At 39.1% G+C, this 20879-nt stretch overlaps 1 protein-coding gene across 13 annotated transcripts in view; it reads left to right on the forward strand.

The window, feature by feature from the left end:
- Positions 1-20879, forward strand: part of zmp:0000001200 (dedicator of cytokinesis protein 9) — an 82977-nt gene that overhangs the window by 53400 nt on the left and 8698 nt on the right. For 2 of the 13 annotated variants that reach the window (XM_058391475.1, XM_058391479.1), the window contains exons 4-39: positions 205-287; positions 886-955; positions 2330-2425; positions 3758-3892; positions 5760-5934; positions 6259-6311; positions 6967-7041; positions 7145-7309; positions 7408-7611; positions 7919-8041; positions 8331-8413; positions 8950-9072; positions 9485-9564; positions 9676-9863; positions 9955-10020; positions 10098-10190; positions 10288-10411; positions 10877-10995; positions 11140-11229; positions 11348-11437; positions 11910-12025; positions 12346-12415; positions 12633-12755; positions 13423-13494; positions 13669-13815; positions 13969-14052; positions 14217-14328; positions 14666-14704; positions 16005-16183; positions 16312-16428; positions 16525-16636; positions 16752-16882; positions 18254-18371; positions 18525-18591; positions 19139-19186; positions 20296-20426. In XM_058391475.1, coding sequence (XP_058247458.1) covers positions 205-287; positions 886-955; positions 2330-2425; positions 3758-3892; positions 5760-5934; positions 6259-6311; positions 6967-7041; positions 7145-7309; positions 7408-7611; positions 7919-8041; positions 8331-8413; positions 8950-9072; positions 9485-9564; positions 9676-9863; positions 9955-10020; positions 10098-10190; positions 10288-10411; positions 10877-10995; positions 11140-11229; positions 11348-11437; positions 11910-12025; positions 12346-12415; positions 12633-12755; positions 13423-13494; positions 13669-13815; positions 13969-14052; positions 14217-14328; positions 14666-14704; positions 16005-16183; positions 16312-16428; positions 16525-16636; positions 16752-16882; positions 18254-18371; positions 18525-18591; positions 19139-19186; positions 20296-20426 — 3901 coding nt within the window. Of the gene's footprint in view, positions 1-204; positions 288-885; positions 956-2329; positions 2426-3757; positions 3893-5759; positions 5935-6258; positions 6312-6966; positions 7042-7144; positions 7310-7407; positions 7612-7918; positions 8042-8330; positions 8414-8949; positions 9073-9484; positions 9565-9675; positions 9864-9954; positions 10021-10097; positions 10191-10287; positions 10412-10876; positions 10996-11139; positions 11230-11347; positions 11438-11909; positions 12026-12345; positions 12416-12632; positions 12756-13422; positions 13495-13668; positions 13816-13968; positions 14053-14216; positions 14329-14665; positions 14705-16004; positions 16184-16311; positions 16429-16524; positions 16637-16751; positions 16883-18253; positions 18372-18524; positions 18592-19138; positions 19187-20295; positions 20427-20637; positions 20682-20879 lie in introns of all 13 variants that reach the window. The other 11 variants (XM_058391486.1, XM_058391478.1, XM_058391476.1 and 8 more) reach the window with 11 other exon arrangements.

Below are 20879 nucleotides of genomic sequence, written 5' to 3' on the forward strand. Positions count from 1 at the left end.
AGAACATCCTGATTAGAAAGAGGCCCCTGTTCTTTCATCTTGCCCTCTCTTCCTGAAGCTGTCAGATTGGACAGAGAGCAAAGAGTTTTCCCTTCTTACCCACTATGATTTTTGATCAAATAGCATTTGGACTATTTCTGTGGAACAAACACACCGTATCAAGTCATGGCTCTTAACAATCATTCATTGTTTCTGTTTTCCTAGTGTCTCAAAACCTACAAATCAGACTGGCACATTGTCAACTACAAGTATGAAGATTATTCTGGTGACTTTCGTCAACTCCCCAAGTAAGAGAGAGACACTGTGTTTCTTTTTCGTCTCCATGGCTTAACCAAAAGGCAGGATCTATACAACCTGTGCTTCGGACAAGTTAAAACAAGCCACACAATAACTCAATAGAAGCATGGATTTAACACTGCTGATTGTATTATTAGCATGTGTGTAATTGGCAAAGCATGTCCATTCTTGGAAAACTCGAGTCTGTACAAAATGCACGTTTCCTCCTCTCAGTAACAATGAAGTCAGTGGAACAATATATGAGTTCATCAGTTCCTGTAGGGACTCGGAGCAGCTGAGAGGAGCCACATGAATTCTTCTTTTAATTAGATATGGTTTTCTCATCGATATGTCTGAAGAAATATATAGAAAGTGACAGATGGGGGAAAAAAACACAGGAGGCCAATAAAAGCAGTAAATGCCAGAGGACAGAAAAGAAATCGTCAATAAATCAGAGCGACATTAGCTCTCTGCCAGTCATCTCTCTGAATCTTAGTGACACTGTACTTTTGGAAGATTAATCAAACCCCATGATTCATCACAGACAGTATTTTCACGCCAGTACTGTCATGTGTAATGTAATGTTCGTCTTTTTGGCTTTTTCAACAGCAAAGCATCAAGACCTGATAAACTGGCAGTTCACGTGTTCGAGGTTGATGAAGATGTCGATAAAGACGAGGTGAGCGAATCTGCTTGAAACCCAGCTCATCGCTGGCAAAAACAAAGCATTCAGTGAAAATATAAGAAATCCAGTTTGTTAAGGATGAGTCAAGAGTCAAAAGCAGGCTAAGGCACATCATACTAATCATTGTTTGCCTCCCCTGATAACTTGGCTACTGCTTTGCCAGCAGTACTGATATCCCAGCACACTGGACTAAAGATCTCCCACACGTGCAGTCATGTCTCTATGATGATGCCTGGACAGCATCAGTGAGGTTTCAAGAAAGGCCAGCCTTTATGGCTTCTTGTGCCTCTTTTTCTTTCTTCCAAGAAGTCTTCTCCCCTTACAGTCAGGGATACACGGGGTCTCCAGTTTCATTAATCAGCTACAGTAAACAGCTATCATTTTTAATAGTTTCAAGCATTTTCTTATACAAACAAGTCTTTTATTTGAGTGACTTATTATTTTATATGACTTCTGAGTCAGTAATAATCATGTTTTCTCAATATCAATTAATTGGGCTGATATAAAAGTAACATGACTGCACAAGTCTGTACAGTGTGTAAATGAGAATGTACAGGCAGAAATTTTAAGCGTACGGACACTGAACGTCCAACATTAAAACAAGTAGTTAATCATGTGCTTGGTTGACTTCCAGGCTTCATTTTTTGCAGCCAGTCATATAATGATGTGGAGTTTAAAACCTTTTAAGCATAAATGGCTTTTTTTAAAAGCCATTTAGCTGACTATTAACGTTTACATCCTCAGAGTGCGTAGAGCAGCGAATATATGTGACTGTAATTTAAGTTTCTGTGCTGGAAGCATTCACAGTATCTTGTCCTGATAAGACTTTGTGTGAGGCTTGTATTTGCATTTTCTATTTCTCATTGTGCTGACATCTTAAGCTTATAAAACAGTTCGTAGAACTAAAGCTTTCAATGGCTGTAGGAACGTTTATACGCTAATAAGCGTATAATTATGCTTTAATCATCTATAAATGCAGATTTTAGGATGTTTATATTCAGTATGTAATGTACAGTACTTGTGGTGTGGTGAGATTTCCACTTTAACGGTAATAAGCTTTAATTGTTTTTATCTGGTAGAGATATTGTGCCTTGTGTTAAATGTGTATTTTTTCTGTTGAATCTTCAGATATCATCCAGCTGTCTAAGATTATTCTATCTAGTACACCGGTTTATTTGCATTTATCAGTGTGTCTGCTGTTCTGCGTTTTTTCTGGACAGGACTTGTGGATCTGGATTCCTTTCTCAATGAATCCCTGTTCTCCTAACATTTACTTTAGCTGCAAGATCAAACAGAGAAGAGCTGGAGCCACATCACAAAACTCATTCCCCTTTTTCTCGTCCCGTGTGTGTGTGTGTGTGTGTGTAGGACACAGCTTCTTTGGGCTCTCAGAAGGGAGGTATTAGTAAGCAAGGATGGCTTTACAAAGGCAACATGAACAGCGCGATCAGTGTCACTATGAGGGTGAGACATCTTCATACACCACACTCAGTTTGATACTGGATGTACTCGGTGCTCTTTCCTCTAGAGCTGGATTGGGCAAGGTTTTTGGCTCAGGGGCCACATTAGGTTTTAAATAATGGTCTGTGGGATGTACACTGTAGTGTGCTTTTAGATCCATACCATCGTGTTTGATACAGTGTACATGTCTTATGACCAAACCTATAAACACTTATCACACTTGAATACTTCTTGTCCTGGAAGATATAGAGAAGACCTAAAACAGACAGAGCTAAGTGCAATTATGGAAGATCTACTTCTTTCTACAGTGAGGTTTTCCATGTACAGTTGCATCCATAAAGCAAAACCAGTCTGTGAGATGCTTATCTAGAAGTAAAAGCCTAAATATATACAGACAATCCATCACAAATGGAAAAAAAAAACCTCCCCTGTGTGTGAAATTTCACTGCTTGGCATATCCACAGCACTCTTTAATATTTATAGATATAACAGCAATGTATTAGCAGCTTTACTTTACTTTTTTACTATTGCATGCCTATCCTTCTCATATCTAGTAATCTTTTACAAAATGTACCTTTCAACTTAAGCCCTTATACAATGGGGATACAGGATAAAATACACATGATGTGGTGTGTAGATTGTGTTTAATACATCATGTTGATGTTTGTGCACATAGGGGAGATATTGGATGACTGCTGGATTTGAAATCAAATAATTGTCCTGGTGGAAGGACTTAAAGCAGCTGGACCCTAGTTTTCCCTCATGTGCTCTAGAACAAAAAACAGTACATCTTCAGTAAATCAGCACAGCTTTATTCACTGTAGCCAGATTTATTACATCTGTATGCCACAGTGATATAATGTATAGTGTGCAGCGGGAATTCGAAACTACAATGAATCAGAAATAAAAGAATGGTTTGCAAAAGTCGGTATTATGTAGTTTTGTTCGAGTTCAGCGTACTTTGAATTCTTCTGTATTTGTATTTATCCGAACCACACAACAATGCTGAAACAAATAATCATGATTTCCCTCCTTTTCCCTTCAGATTTAGAACTTAATTTACAATATCTTAGACTATCATTTTATAAAAACATTTTACAAAAGTGTTTTTGTTTCATTTATATGTGTATTGACCGCTTCAACAGCTGTCCTAAGACTTCCATCATAGGTAAATGTAAAATACCTTTCAGTTCTTTTCTCACTGTGCTCATCAGCCTCATCTGTGGTCAATTTCACATATGCTTCAAATGCCCTGGAAAGAGATTAGGCTAAAAAAAAAAAAAAAAGATGGACTATGCGTTTAATAAAATAAGTGTTTTTTATGCTTTGTTTCAGTCTTTCAAAAGGAGGTATTTCCACCTCACACAATTAGGAGATGGCTCCTATAACCTGAACTTCTACAAGGATGAAAAGATCTCTAAGGAGTCCAAAGGAACCATCTTCCTAGATTCCTGCATGGGTGTGGTCCAGGTACGAGAACAGTGGTGTAATGGAGAGTAACTGTATTTGTGATTGCCCATGCTATAAATGTGGGCTCTGTCACTTTAGGCCTTCCTGTAGAGTTGATTGTTTGTGTGTATATGAGAGAGAGAGTTGAGGTTTGCATGTACACAGGAACATACCATCCCTCTGTAGACTGGAGTTAAATAAATAAGTCCTTTATCTGGAATGGTGCACTTGTCATATAAAAACAGATGTGATATCCGTATGGGGATTACATCAGTGGTTTCAGTATCAGCATATTGCATTTACTTTCTCTTTAACTGTCTCACTCTTTAGATGCTGTAGACTTTCTTGGTTTGTGGCCTGCCACATTTTTCAATCAAACACAGCTAGCATGCTTTGTTATGGTAAAGGTGATGGTAATTGCAGCTGTTAAACTGACAGAAATATTTGGATATGGCATCACAGTATGTCCTGTCTGTGTAATTTGTTGCCCAGTGATTAGAGCATCTGATGTTGATCCAAGAGTTTTGATGTCATACTTGCTCCAGCAGAAAGCATCCCAGAAATGCACTGACCAAACAACTTAAGTTTGGCAAATAGGTTAACCTGTTCCCCTGAGCAGCATATTCACAGTCTAGTGTCCCTCAATCTGGCTTTTAATAAACCAAACTGTCTCAAGCATGTCCTCCAATCATGCAGTTAGTATTGAAACACTCCCATTCCCGAGTGCTAACATGGAGACTGATTGCCTGCCTCCCATATTTGCAGCTGGTCTGAGGTAGGTCATGCTTCACCGAGTTAGTCACTGAGGAATTCTTTCTAGATTAATAAACATATTAAGAAACCTGGCAGAACAGTGAACAAGCAGGTGATGTTGGGTGAGAAGGAGATTTCACAGTTTTGAAGATACGTCTCATTTTTCACAGAATTCAGTTCTGAGTGCTATAGGGAAAAGGTTCTGGTGTTTAGTACACAGGCCTAGTTGTCCTTCTTCTCAGAGCTCTCCAAGAATAGACACATGATCAATCTTTTTGCAGCTAATTAATGTATTAATTTGTACATCCATCTGAAGTACAAGACAGTTTATCCTGTTCAGAGTCATAGAGGATCCAGAGCCTATATCAGGAACACTGTATGCAAGGCAGACACACACACACACACACACATTCACATCCTGGGAATTTAGAGGAATCCAGACAGGAATAAAGAACTGTTGCATTTGAGCAAGCAAAGTTCTGCTACTCTTTCCACAGAAAGCCTTAAAGAGGTCCGTGGGCTTGTCCTAGACTTCCTCTGGCTTGCTTACTATTCCTTATCCCTTTTGTAAAACTTCTTTTTCGTCCCTTTAAGCAGTGTTTTTGGCAGCCGGTATCTCTTTTGTCCTCCACATGGAAATATTTTCACCCGCTTTCTCTCCGGTTGTTTGCGCGCATATATTTCTTTCTCTCACATAGCACATTTACAGACTCACCAAATTAGAGCTGGAATTTAAAGTGTTACCATACATTACATTACATGTCTGTTATCAAGTGGATGTATTAATCAGAAATGAAAATAGAATTGATTTCTGTTACTCAGAGGCATGAATCAAACCACACATTCACTCTGCAGTTATGGCCTGCTTGTTGAGTAATAGATGGTGTATTTTGTTCCCTCTCAGTTCACCCATGTAAAATAATATAAATCATATATCAATCAGAGAGGGAATACATTTGCCTCACACATCTTTGTCTATTTTGGATAAGGCTACCGACTCTGTTCCAACCCACACTTCACACCCATTACCAAAGCAAAAACTTTGTCCAGACTCCATTTGTGATGTTACCTTAGCAAACATCTAACACATGACTTTTTAAGGTAATTCGAATCTTTCTTGTCTTTCTCTGTGTAGAATAATAAGGTGCGCAAATTTGCATTTGAACTGAAGATGCAGGATAAGAGTTCTTATCTGTTGGCCGCCGACTCTGAAAGTGAGATGGAGGAGTGGATCAACACGCTGAACAAAATACTTCACAGCAGCTTCGAGCTCGCCATGCAAGAGAAGAGGAATGGAGACCTACATGACGGTATGTGTGTCCATCTGTCTGTGTGTGTAGACTTTCATTATTGGACCACCCAAACATCTACCACTACTGACATGACAGCAGATAACATAGAAACACTTCCAGCTCCATTATTAACCCCTTAATCACATATCCCTGCTCTCCAAAGCAGTGAGATATCCCAGGTGTCTGGATCCACTCTGTATGTTTTTGGTTCATCTATGCTCAGTGGTCCTCATATGTATTATCTGCTATTACATTCTCTCTCCTGGGATTTATCTATCATTAACTACAGTTTACTTCCTACAATCTTTAATAAAAATGCTGTTCATTTTTTCTGCTCTGTAGATGATGAACTGGGAAAGACTGACAGCTCCTCTGGTAGTATGGACAGCTTTCAGGTAGGTCCTGTTTGCAGAAATAGCCAGGGCAGGACTGTCAATAAGAAATGCTTTCATTTCTCACAATACAAAACTATCCAAAATATTGCCCTTCTAGTCTTGCTAAAGATATGGTAATATCCATGCTCAGGTGTTACAGGGACATTCTTGTCCTGCTTTGAGCTGAACAGTAAAGCTGGCCATGTTTTTTGTTCTTGACTCTTAAGCTTAGAAAGCTTATACATTCTTTTGGTGATACCTTGCAAGAACAAAACACGCTAGGGCTCATGCTTCGGTCCTCAGTGTTATGAAAGTCTAATTTTTCTGTTTAGGCTACTAATCATACATTTATTATACATGAAAACTCTTTAACATCAACATAACCCTGCAAATCCCTGTATGCTTTTCTTTTTTGAGAAGATTGCAACAGACCACTTAAGAACCCCTGCTCTACCCTAGAAAATATGCAGATCAGTAGTGTACATGTGTAGAGTTTTGACAGAGGTCTGACCTGCACACATTATTAGTCAGGAATTTTAATAGCATTCATCATGTTGACAAGTGATTTGTTTTTACATTTCAGCCCCATTCTTCAGCAGTCTTGTCCATATGCCTTTATCATTTAGTGATAACTCCACTAGAAAATGTTGTGATTAGGCGCTGTGCTTTTCTTCAGAGCGCCAGAGATATCGAGTCCAAGATGAGAAATGAAACCCGGCTAAAGCTCTTCACACTGGATGCAGACACACAGGTAAAAAAAAAAAAAAAAAAAAAAAATTCTCCAGATAAGCAAATAAAGACTTTTTCTTACATGATCGGAAAATGCTTCGAATGTCTATGCCCGTGTCTTTAAGATATTTGAACGTGTCTGCATACAGAAGTTGGACTTCTCTGGGATCGAGCCAGAAATCAGACCATTCGAGGAGAAGTTTGGGAAGCGGATTCTTGTGAAATGCAACGACCTGTCATTCAACCTGCAGTGCTGTGTGGCAGAGAATGAGGAGGGCCCAACTACCAACGTAATCCATAATAATATCCCAGTTACTATATTTGACAACTTCGGTAACCGAAGCATGGAGATCATTGTAGTGATCTGTTTTGTCTCTGTGCATGGCAGGTGGAGCCGTTCTTCGTCACGCTGTCCCTGTTTGATGTTCAAAACAGTCGGAAAATCGCTGCAGATTTCCACGTAGACCTAAACCACCCGTCTGTAAGGGCTATGGTTCCAGGCTCTGGTGCTCAGATTATTAATGGAGCTTCAGATACAGCACAGCAAACACAGAACGATCTACCAGACAGTTTTCTGCAGTATCCTCGACAGGTTGGGAGCGATTACACATAGGAAAGGAATTACACAAAAAAAGTGATCTTGTGACTGCTTACAGTGTCATTTTACTAATTTAAACTACATGAATAAAGCCCACACATGACCAGCACTCAGTATCAACAATTTACAGTGGCAAGAAGATGCTGAAAAAATGGACTAAAATGCAGTACACTCTCTGTCTACAGTTCAGAGTCATAACTGTATATGTAAATATACTATACATAGCTAGCCATACTTCAGTAAAGTGTTTGATGTTCTGAAAATGCTGCTAAATCATGCTGTCCCATGTGTGCGTGTGCAGGGAGTGTTCTCTGTGATGTGTCCGCACCCAGATATCTTCCTGGTGGCTCGGATTGAGAAAGTTCTTCAGGGAGGAATAACTCACTGTGCTGAGCCATACATGAAAAGTTCCGACTCCACCAAGGTAGCTTGAGCGGGGTAGTCTGATGATCCTAGTTTACAAATCTTAACACCCACTCTTATATCTGCATAATAATGACATTTCTGAACGTACTCTGAATCACATATGCACTCTGTTCATCTAGTGTTAATATAAAATTGTATCTTTTACTGCACCATTATAGATTTGTCTGGAGAAAGCCTCATATGGGTTTTACAGAAATAGGGGATATACAATAGGACAATAGTTGGGAGTCTGTATAGAAATGCTGTTGTGTTGATTTCTCTCCCGCTTTATTTTGTTTCTCTCTCAGACAGCACAAAAGGTGCTGAAGAACGCTAAAGTAGCATGTAGCAGGCTCGGCCAGTACAGAATGCCATTTGCGTGGGCAGCCAGGTACGAAAGATGCTTAATGAAAACGTTGGCTATGTTTGTGTCTGCTCTACACTTCATTGCACTTCTCAGGCTTTGGGAACAAGAGCTAGACAGATGATCCAATGGAAAAGTCCTGCACTTGTTTTCTATGGCTAACAAAGCAGACATTCTATGCTAGTTTTCATGAACAGGTGTTTTGTTTTGTTTTTGTTTTTTTTCTCTTTTTTTAATAAGAAGTGAGGCTTAAAATCTTGGACAAAAGCTAACTACCCAACCCAAAATCCTACCACCCACCCTTCTTCAATGCCAAATTACACAAGCTCTCTGTCTGTGCTCTAGTTTTACTCATATAGCACATCTCCCTTAGAGTCAGCTGATTATAATAGGAAAGGAATTGTAGTAGGATAAGTACGTTAGTGTTTTTGAATACAGTGAAATATGTCCGATATACCGAAAGAGTAAGGCAGTGTGTGGGAGCATGTATTATTTCCCATGATCCTGCAGGATCCAGATGTTCATGTTTTTCTTCTCTCTGTCGTCCTCTCTCTTTATTACAGGCCTCTGTTTAAGGATGCAAGTGGATCACTGGATAAATCTGCACGTTTCTCTGCAATCTACAGGCAGGACAGTAACAAGCTATCTAATGAGGACATGTTCAAACTTCTGGCAGATTTCAAGAAGTTGGTCCATATTTCTATCTTTTGGCTGTTATATTCTTGTCAGGCATTGCTTACGGCTAAACACTTGTCTTCTCCCGGTACTCCCACTGACACTAGTAACATGTCTAAACCAATCAACCTCAGATGTGAATTGATTCATTTTAGTATTTCATTTCCTTAAATGGGAAACGTTTGCACTACAAGAACTAAACGGCTCTCTGAACAGTTGGTGTTTTTTTTTTTTTTTGTGAACTACTTATTATGAAAAACAGTTTATTTAAACTTAATTGCATTAATTGCGTTTATTCTTGTTCTAGAATATAATACACACTATAATAGTGTGTTTCCTTTATTATTAGAGTAAGAGTGAGGATGGATTAAAATAGCTCCTTTCCTGTCTTCAATCTGTGCTTTGTTCCTATGTTTTTCTCAGGCCAGAGAAAATGGCAAAGCTGCCAGTGATCCTGGGGAATCTGGATGTCACTATCGACAATGTGGCCCCAGATCTCCCAAGTGAGTCAAACTTGGCACTACTTCTTCTAATTTATTTTCACATTTATTTGGTGTTTATTACATTTTTTTTTTAATCCTGTGCTCTGTGTATGTCTATGTTTATCTGAGTAGATTGCATAACATCATCATATATCCCAGTGCGTCAGTTTGAGAGCAGTAATTGGAACGGGGTGTTGTTTGAGGTCGAGGAGTTTGTGCCATGCATAGCAAAATGTTCACAACCCTTCACCACCTACAACAATCACCTGTATGTCTACCCACGCCAGCTCAAATATGACAGCCAGAAGACCTTTGCTAAGGTACCAGCACAAAATCTCTTCCTGTTAGTGCAATAAACATTTTTCTGTATTACTTTTGTGGATAATGAATGTGTGCATTGCGTGTCTGCAGGCTAGAAACATTGCCGTGTGTGTGGAGTTCAGAGACTCAGATGAGGAGGATGCACTTCCTCTAAAGGCAAGATGTAGTCTTTTACAAATGACATCATTCCAGGCCCTCTGAACCTGTACCTGATTTATTTCTGTACTTTGCAGTGTATATATGGTCGTCCAGGTGGATCACTTTTCACTAAGAATGCCATTGCTTCAGTGTTGCATCATCAGCAAAACCCTGAGTTTTATGATGAGGTAAAACACACAAACCTCTCACTCTTATCCCCTTTACTGGAACATTAACAGTAGGGTTGTGGGTTTCTCAATATACTTTTTTTTTTTTCTCAACCAGTTTAAGATTGAGCTGCCAACTCAGCTGAATGAGAAGCACCACCTTCTGTTCACATTCTTCCACATCAGCTGTGACACCAACAGCAAAGCTAGCACTAAGAAGCGGGAACAGGTGGAGACACAGGGTAAGACAAGAGCCACACTCAGGGTCAACAAACAGTCAGTGTAGTCGGTATTAATACAGTCCTACCTCTGTGCTGGGGAAGGTTCGGGATTGACAGGTGTCAGGTCTCCAGATACAAAAACAATACATTTATAGTGTATGTTGTAGTCAGTGTGAATGTGAATTGAATGCGCTCTTGAGTTTTTATTAAAAAGATTCCTCATTGGTCAATCAAGCTCTTAAAATACACAACAATATAAGATGGTTTCAAAGCCAAACCTCTAAAAATAAATGTTTTAGAATGAGAGACAAGCAGTATAACAGTACCATGAAAAGTTTTTTCCTGAGCCTTTTTGGGAGCACAATACTCTAAAAATATAAATGATAACGATCTAGAGATCTTTTTCATAATATTCAGCAGTTTTATATCCAATCTAGTGTTTCATAATTATTCTGTGTATGCGTATCTCTGTGCCTGTGTGTGTAGTGGGCTATGCATGGCTGCCCTTACTGAAGGATGGCAGAGTGATCATGAACGAACAGAATATTTCTGTAGCTGCAAACCTGCCTGCTGGCTACCTCAGCTGCCAGGAGGGCAACAGCAAGGTGAGCACGTCCTACACAGGTCAACATATGGGATCAGATAACACATCCAAATTGAACGTTTAACACTATTTATTTACTGGCATTAACTGTAAGATTGTGCTCATGTGTTATTTGCTTTTGGTTCTGTTTGTTGTGTGTGTTTAGCAGCACACAGGCCCTGAGGTGAAGTGGGTGGATGGTGGAAAGCCATTGTTTAAGGTCTCCACTCACCTCGTGTCCACAGTCTACACACAGGTCTCATATTTTTCACTTCATCTGAAATAATGCTGCATAGTGTCATTTTCTCCTTTCTTTAGATTTCACATGATTTTTTGTTGTACAAGAATTATTTACAAATTGGATTTGTCGACAGGATCAGCATCTGCACAATTTCTTCCAACACTGTGAGAACACAGTCTCTGCAGCCCAGTCCACAGGAGGCGAGTTGGTCAAATACCTTAAGGTATGACTCCATAACACACTAATATAAAACTTTCCCCCCTTTTTTTCCATCTTTCTGTCACTCTCTCATGCTCTCCATGTATATCTATTAATGTGCCTGTCCATATGTTTCCTGAGGATGTTTGGCAATTCGGCCTTGTTTTCGCCGTCTATTACCACTTTTCTAATGTGCTCAGTGGGGCGCTTCACACAGACCCCATGTCTCTGGTCTGTATGTGTAAACATACTATTCCTCTCTGATAACAGCACAGAAACCACAATCAGGGCTTTTTTTGTCCCTCCACCCTTCAGCCATTAGCTTCCCAGAAGCATTGGTTTTCCACCACAGCACACTATTGACCAGATTTGCAACTGCTGAATAATAAAGCATGGTCTAGCTGCTGATAAAGAAGAGTTATGATCAGATCATGTGGTTTAAGCTTATTTAATCAGCAAGTGAATAGAATAAATGATTGTGCATGTGTCATCTCCAGAGTCTGCATGCTGTGGAAGCTCACGTGATGATAAACTTCCTCCCCACCATTCTGAACCAGTTGTTCTGCGTTCTCACCAGCGCAGCTGTCGAGGACGTTGCTGTCAATGTCACAAGGTCAGCTCTTACCTGCTTGTCTAAAACATAAAGCAGTATTCTATAGGGCTGGTGTTCAGGAAGGATTCTGTTTTAATGAAAACAATTCTATGTAGTCCAATACACGAATAAAAAAATGAACATTTCTCTTTTGTTTTGCATTTATTAGTAGTTTTTATTTGTGTGAGATCAGGAGGAGTAGATAAGGGAGCTCAAAAATGATCATAGGAAACACACTTGATAAACACTAGAAAGGTTGTTATAGATTGTTTATATGAGATGAATAACAAATACAATTTAGGTCTGATATCAAAGCTGTGGCTGTTTATTTCCTATCACAGAGTTATGATCCATATAGTGGCTCAGTGCCATGAGGAGGGCTTGGAACATTATCTACGTTCATATGTCAAGGTGAGCAACATCAGGTCACTCGGATGTACCTTCCCTGTCCCTGACTTTATTGCATTCAGGTCCACACTGTACCAGTCTGCTGAGTGTCAGGATCTGAGGTCTATTTTATTTTTGCAGCTGATTTTTGACTCACATTTTAAGTACTTTTTGTCTTTTAGTCCGTTGAAGCTTACATTTGTTTTATTTCTGTGTGTTCATGTTTGTGTTCTGTGTGTAGTACGTGTTTATGACAGATGCTAACACAGCCACTGGTAAAACAGTGCATGAAGAGCTGGCCAAAGCCATGACCACCATTCTGAAGCCCTCTACAGACTTCCTCACTAGCAACAAACTGCTCAAGGTGAAATATTTTATACTTCATTTGAATTTTAGATTTTGATTTCAGTGTTTTTATTTCAAGCATGTATCTGTGGTGGCCTGGGAAAACCCTTGACATGATGAAATTTGGCATTTTCTGCTATATCTAGTTAGGGGAAATTTGTTAACTAATTTTTGCATGTAATTCAACCACAAGCGAAAATTGCAAAAATGGCATTTAAAGATTCTATTATGTCTGCAGCACCGGAGCATAATGGGCAATTTGACAGAATCCATTGATGTAAATTCATTATTTAATATTCACCATGTGAGGAAATCGGACTTGGTTGGAAAGTCCAAGACATCTTCAGCGAGACAGACTGTTTTTACTTCTGCAAGCTGCCTCACAAGATTATCCTCGCAAGCATAAGCATGATTTAAAACGAAATAACTTTTCCTTGTCATTATATTCATATGTATTCATGCTGTCTTAGTTAATGTTTTTGCTGTTTGACAGAATCCAGCCACAGTGACAAGGAATGGTTTTTCCCAGACCACCAGATATGTGCAAACGTCCTTTGCAATAGGGGCAGCTATCTTAGTTTTTTGCTGTGATTTATTTTTTCTCACTGTGGCACAATGACTCAAAGCCACGCTTGTTTAACATTCTTTTATTTTGTTTTCTCTTTCCTTGTTTTGTTATAATTCAGTACTCCTGGTACTTTTTCGAGGCCTTAGTGAAGTCCATGGCACAGTACTTGATCGCAAGCGGGAAAGTTAGGGTATGTCTGACTATACCATCATTCGGGAATGCTCTTTACTGGGAAATGACCGAGAAAAAAGTTTTGTTGTTCTTTTACTGATACTTGAAACACAATGTGGAGCAAGAGCCAGATTTTGACCTCTACCCTCTAGACTTTTGTTTGAAGTCTTGCCCATTGCTCTGTTCACTTCAGCTGTCCAGAAACCAACGTTTCTCAGCCTCGTTTCACCACACGGTGGAGACTCTGGTGAATATGCTGATGCCTCACATCACGCAGAAATACAAAGACAATCTGGATGCAACGCGCAATGCCAACCACAGCCTAGCTGTCTTCATCAAGGTCAGTAATGATGTGCAGACTAGCCCTGCCGCACATTTCACCAGTGCTGGGTAACTAGGAACTTATTCTGTTTTTCATTTTTATAGTACTATCAGTGCCATTGCAATAATAGAATTGAGTGATCTGATAAACCTCTGGTGTTTGTATCCTCAGCGCTGTTTCACTTTCATGGATCGCGGCTTTGCCTTCAAGCAGATCAACAACTATATCAACTGCTTTATGCCTGGAGATGCTAGGGTAACTTTTTCTCATTTTATTTCTGCCTTATTATTTCTATTACTGCAGACACAGCAAGTTTGCATGCCTTACACTCGCTTCATCGGTAGTAACGTAGTATAATAATTGAAGCCTATGCACAGTATTGTGTTTACACTCACATGTGACCATTCCTTTTTCCACAGACTCTATATGAGTTTAAGTTTGAGTTCCTGAAGGTGGTATGCAACCATGAACACTACATCCCACTTAATCTGCCCATGCCGTTCGGAAAAGGGCGGATAATGAGATTTCAAGGTGAGAACTGTCAGATATAATTTTGCACCTGTTTTATTGTAGAAATGTTTGATCAACCCATTAAAAAGGGTTTCATGATTTTATTAAAAAAATAAGTTATCACAATGAGTACTGGATCTTAAATATGAATAATATTAAAAATGGAACCACCAAAGTTTAAAAAATGCTTCAAGTTGTCTTTATTCTTTGTTTTTATTTATAGATAATTGTAACAGATATATGTAGCTCATATATGATATATGAATATATCTGATATATGAACTTGCACTCTCCAAAGCACTTATTTAGTGTGAATGAGTGTGTTTTGCTGTCGTGTTCTGTTTGTTTGCCTCATCAGCAGCTCCCTACTACAGTATGGAGTCTCAGTCTGCTCTAGGTAGGTAAGGCGTAGTGCCTTACTTTCCTGATCGTTAACAAATCATTTACTGATCAATCCTGGAATAATAAAATCAGTGTAGCATGGTGATTATCTTACTGTCAGTTTTAATACAAATGATGTTCCTTCTCATTTTAGTTTATTATACAGTTTCACTTTAGTAGTTGTAGGTATGTAAAGAGTATGTATTAGTGTTCAACTCAGTTGCATTTGCTAAAAAAAAAGGATTGAAGCACAGTGACCAAATGTTGAATTCACTCCTGTGCTTATTAAAAAGTATTAGAGAGAAATCATTTGGCAGCTAGAAAAGTTGACATCTACTTCTACAGTCAGCTCCAGAATAATTTGGATTGATTAATAAATTCCTTTGTGGTTATTTAGCTTAATCTCACAGTGAAAATAAAAGGAAATCTAACTTTCAGTTAAAGTACACTACCAGTCAAAAGTTTGGACACATCTTCTAGTTCCATGGTCTTTCCTGATGTTTATTTCTTTCTACATTGTAAAACAATGCTGAAGGCGGCCGAAATACACAATAATCTTGTTTGAACAGTTGATACTGAGATATGTCTGCTACTGATGCTCTGTAAAGCCTTCATAACGGCTCTAATCTGAGGTGCTGTTAATTGGTGATTTCTGAGGCTGGTAACTCTAAATGAACTTCTCCTCTGCAGCAGAGGTAAGTTTCGGTCTTGCTTTCCTGGGATGGTCTTCATGTGAGCCAGTTTCATCATGGTGCTTGATGGGTTTTGCAAATGCACTTGACAATACTGTTCTTGCTAGAACTGTTCCAGAACACCTGACCTTCATGTCTTAAAATAACAACTGACTGTTTTTTGTTATTACATATGGATTACTTAAGTCCATGTGTGTTATTTCATAGTTTTGAAATCTCCAGTATTGGTCTAGAATGTAGAAAATAAATCTCTAAACAAAAAACATTGAATTAAAAGGTGTGTCCAAACTTTTGACTGGGAGCGTAGATTTCTTCAAGCATCTGGTTGTCAAGAGGGGTCATACAATATGTAGGCTGTAAGGTAAGGTTCTTATTTGCTTGGAATAAAATTTTACTTCAATTACAGGTTAGATTTCTTTCACTTTTTCGGTAAAGCTGATAGCTTATCAACCACAGAGAAATTTTTATAACCTTTGCCAAGGTAACAATGATCCTGGGGCTGACTCTATGCATAAAAAACAGACCACCAGTAGGTTGCATCAACACACTTTTAGTGTAATGATTTTCTTTAACACAACTTCCTCCCTTTCTCCCCTTCGCTGTCTTTCTCTCTCTGTCTCTCAGATCTGCAGTTGGACTACTCTCTATCTGATGACTTCTGTAAGAATCACTTCTTGGTTGGGCTTTTACTAAGGGAGGTGGGTGCAGCGCTGCAGGAGTTCCGTGATATTCGTCAAATAGCTATCCAGGTTCTGAAGAACTTGATGATCAAACATACATTTGATGATCGTTACACCTCTAAGGTGAGGCTCAGTTATATATACATTATATATTGTGTGCATGTCTTTGGCATGTGGTGGGTTCTTTCCTCTCTGCGTTTTCATCGGTTTGTGTGTATACATGTGTGAGGAGTGTGTATTGTGTGTTACAGAGTCAGCAGGCGAGGTTGGCTACTCTATACCTGCCTCTCTTTGGCCTCCTCCAAGAGAATGTCAACAGACTCAACATTAAAGATACTACACCCTTGACCAACAGTCTCTCCAGCAGCGTAAGACTGACGCCTACTGACTGCAGTTTGTAAATACAGCTATTATTATCCATTATAACCTCGATGCTCAATCTGATGGTCTATTGTGCCTCACAGACTGTACGTGATGAACCGGTCCCTACCAGCTCACTGATGACCCCTCATAAAACAGGGAGTCATATTGAGAGCAGCCTGCATAAGGATGTGTTTGGAGTTATATCTGGAACAGGTGAGAGAAGACATCTGCTATACAGTCAATTACTGCATGACATCACATCCCCTAGTGTTTTTTTTTTTATTGTGTCCTTTATCAGTAAATGAATGAAGTATTTTTTGTGATCTAGTCACACCTCATGCCTCCTCCACTCCGAACATCTCTGTACGTCATGCTGACTCACGCTGCTCCCTCATCAGCACTGATTCAGGAAGCAGCCTACCAGAACGCAGTAATGACAAATCCCAACTTAGTGACAAGGTAACTGTCTAAACACACGTTCTCACACTCACCAGTTATATTCTCAGTCTTTAAAGTAAGTGCTCAAACTTCATTATGTAATATACTAATTTGCATATCTGACTTAACTAATAGGAATATCCATCTAGGCTTGTCTTTGTACTCTTAGCTTTATTCTGTCACCTAAAAAAAATCAGTGTTGTAGTTTTATTATCTTGAGGTGAGAACTGGGAGTTGATGCCTGATGCTATACAAGTATTGCATATTGCCTGCGTGCATGTTGGAGCAATCCAGCATGAAGTGCGGTCATAGGGACTGTATGAGTGTGTATGTGTTTGCTAACCTGGGCTTGTGTGGTTACCTCTTGCCCTTGCTGGCGTCAGAAGGAGCATTTTGTGCGCCGTCATTCCACCAGCATGCTACGCTCCCTCTCAGAGAGTGAGGATAAGGTGCTTTCCACAAAGGCCAAACGCCAGACTATGGACTTCTCATTGCTGTCTGCTCCCTCATTCAACCATCTAATCACCCACAGCAAAAATACTGAACAAGTATTACACCCGTTTGCTTTGAGCTTGCACTGTTACCACTGTATAGCTCCTCAGAGCAACTGTGTGTGTGTGTTTACAGACCCCCTATCTGCTTAGCTAGGATAAGCAGGTTTGGTATGGGGAAGCTGCATTGTGTTTGGATTTACTTTCTGATTTTCTTCTGCCAATAAATAAGTTATTTACACTATAAAAGCTTATAGGAGTAATAAGAATATTCATATTGGCAAGTGAAAGTGGCCATGCACTGTTTATCCAAATTTATGGAGTGTATATAGTCCTGTCTAATAAAAAAAAATGCTTTTTTTTTTTTTTTTTTTTTTTTTTTAAACTAATCCCTGTCCACTGACTCTGTTGAATCCCTTAAATACAATATAGTTGAGGTAAAGACATAGCCTCATACTCTCCATGCATACAGCCTATGAGCTTTGTGTGGTTTCAGCTTTTATTTTTTGCTGGAAATTCCATCTGGTGTGACTCTTTGCCAGTTGTGTGCTGTGGTAGACACATTATCTCTGCTGCTATAAAACTATACAGCTGTATTCATACCTGCTGTTCGTCTAATCCATATCACAGCCCTGCTTTGTATTAAGTGTCCTCAGTAAAATGTACGTATTAATGATGCAGTGTAAGTTGATGCTTTAAAACTCTGGAGTGTTTGTAAAATATTGAGGATGCTGAATACAGATCAATGTTAAAGTGTGTGAAGCTGTGATGTGGGATAGATCCAGCTACTTTAAACTAGCATGGAAAGTATTTCCTCTGCTGTGTTAAGTGAAGAAAAATGTCTGGAGAGAGAGGGAAAAAAAAGTGTGCCGGTCTGACTCCTCATTCTGTGTATATATAGCAGAGCAATGTGGCTGCAGCTCTGGGTGGATCCCTCCTCCGCTGTGATAAACTAGAGCAGTCTGAAGTGAAGAGCCTCTTAATGTGTTTCCTGCATGTGCTCAAGAGCATGTCTGAAGGTAAAAATGCACATCTTTACATTTGATATTAAAATATATAAAGATCTCACTGCACACACACACACACACACACACACACACTCATTGAGCTAGTTTACATGAATATCTCACTATAACAAATTAGTTTATTCTTTAAACATTCCTCTTCCTCAGATGCCCTCTTTACCTATTGGAATAAAGCTTCATCTGGAGATCTGATGGACTTTTTCACTCTGTTAGAGTAAGTCCTGCCTTTCAGTGTTCAGAAAAGTTTGATCAAAGGTTTATCATTATAGCTTGATGGAAAAATAAAGTGGGTTTGCCAGTTCTATACACATAAAGGGTATACAACTGGCAAAACACTACAAGCTCAGTATACTTTACCACATTTGCCAATACTGAGCTTTCAGCAGTTAGGGACCAATTTTACAGAATTAATGAAATTTAATGGAGTTTAATGGAATTTTATTCCACGGGTGCCGTGACCACTACTTTTTAAATCAAGCTATTCTGTTCAGAAACAAGACAGTTGAGATGTGGCTCATTATTCAGATGTGCAAGGCAATAGTTTGGCTGGAACCATAGAAGTTTCCACCATCAGTACACATTATGTGACTCCTGCCTGTTAAAAATTGTAATGAACATTCTGAGGTTAACAAATCGTGACCTTAGTGTTAAAAGGGTTTGTTTGAGTGAAGACTAAATGACAAATCGAACCATCCTAATAAAGTTACAGAAGATGTCTCCAAAAGGCATTCGCAAACTGTCTTGTATTGCTCTATCTGCAGACTTTGTCTTCACCAGTTCAGATACATGGGGAAGAGATACATTGCCAGGTAATGCCTTTGTACATTTCTGAGGAAAAACAGAAAGAAAATAGCTTCTGTAATAGATACCTGATTATTTATGTAAGAGCTAGTCTGGCTTTCTTACTACATTATTCATAACTGATTGTCTAACTTAAAATTAAAATGAATTTTTTGGGTTCCATGTTTGAATTCATTTTGTGTTAACCCAATTGAAATGAACCATGTTTATAGCCAAAGCAGTACACAAACACATACATGGTCATATACAGTAGCCTGAAATGTGCTTCTGTCTGAATGGGTGAGCCCTGTTAGACCTGGGTTTAAGAGTTGTCACTAACCATTCACAATCTTTGTCTCTTTATTGCTGCACATGCTACGAGTATAATCCACTCACACATCCTTGCACGCACACACACATATATATATAAATGTGGCTCCTTATGCTGGGGTAAGACTGGACATGCTTGACTAAACTGTTCTGCATTTGCATGTTCTTGTTTGTCTGCATGCTAACTGACATCACCCTCATGAGCTGAACCTTTTCATGTTTTTCTCATTCTCCATCACTTTCTTACGTTGTAAAGACATAGCTTGTGTTGTTGCTATGTGCTGTGATGCTGCACTGCATGTTGAAGCAACCTAATATTTTGAGAGCTTTGCAGCCAATAACTACAGTTGAGGTATCATTAAATTAGCAGCACACCTGGATTACTGCACTTGCTAATAAAGTTAAAGGCAATATTGTCTCTAAAATTGCATGGAAGTAGGAGAAAGGCTATAATATTATCGGCTATTATAATATTCACCAGGTGCATGTGCATGTCAACTTAAAAAGACATGTCTTCCTTTTATGGATATTGATGATTTATGTGCAATAATGACAGAGACATAAACTATAAGATAATAAGTCAGTACTGATTTCAGATTTGCACCAGAATATCAGAGAATTCACACTGGCCACGTATTTGGAATAAAATGACCGTTCTCTGCTGTATATAATTGTTACAGTGGAAAAGTGTTATTTACGTTTACTTTCCATCTCTTCAGCCCTTCATAGTTCCTTTCTTTGTGTGTTTCACTGTCTGTCGGTACCACTACTAAAGCTGGCCATGCTGGTCTCACTGTTTCCTCTTCAGGAGCCAAGAAGGGTCTGTAACACATGAGCGCAAGTCTCAGACTCTACCTGTGTCCCGCAGTAGAGCTGGAATGATGCATGCTCGCTTACAGCAGCTCAGCAGCTTGGATAACTCGTACACTTACAACCACAGTGAGTTACACTGACTTCATCACACCTCCTTTCATGCCTCAGATTCTTCTTCTCATCAGCACCATCATCATAATCCTAACCATCAGTGGCATCATGATCACAACTCATTACTCTGATCCTCTTGGCCCAGGCTATTTATAACTCCGTGTCTCTGTGAGGAAGCAGACTTTTCTTATAGTCAGCATAATAAACCCAGTCTCTCTGTTTTCAGTGTCAGAAAGATTGCAAGTATACTTGGAATTTATGTAGATCATGGTAAGAACTGATCAGTTTGATGCGAGTAAATATCAAGTCTGTATCATATCCCATGGTCACATATTTCATTATAACATCATCAGCACATCAATAATTCCTAATTCATCATATGAAAATGACATAAATGGTGTTTATCATTAAACATACATTCCATCTTTGTATTGCTTTACCATCTCTACATAATACCATCTTTATACC

The sequence above is a fragment of the Hemibagrus wyckioides genome, linkage group LG06, assembly GCF_019097595.1.
Source record: "Hemibagrus wyckioides isolate EC202008001 linkage group LG06, SWU_Hwy_1.0, whole genome shotgun sequence".
Taxonomy (NCBI): Eukaryota; Metazoa; Chordata; class Actinopteri; order Siluriformes; family Bagridae; genus Hemibagrus; species Hemibagrus wyckioides.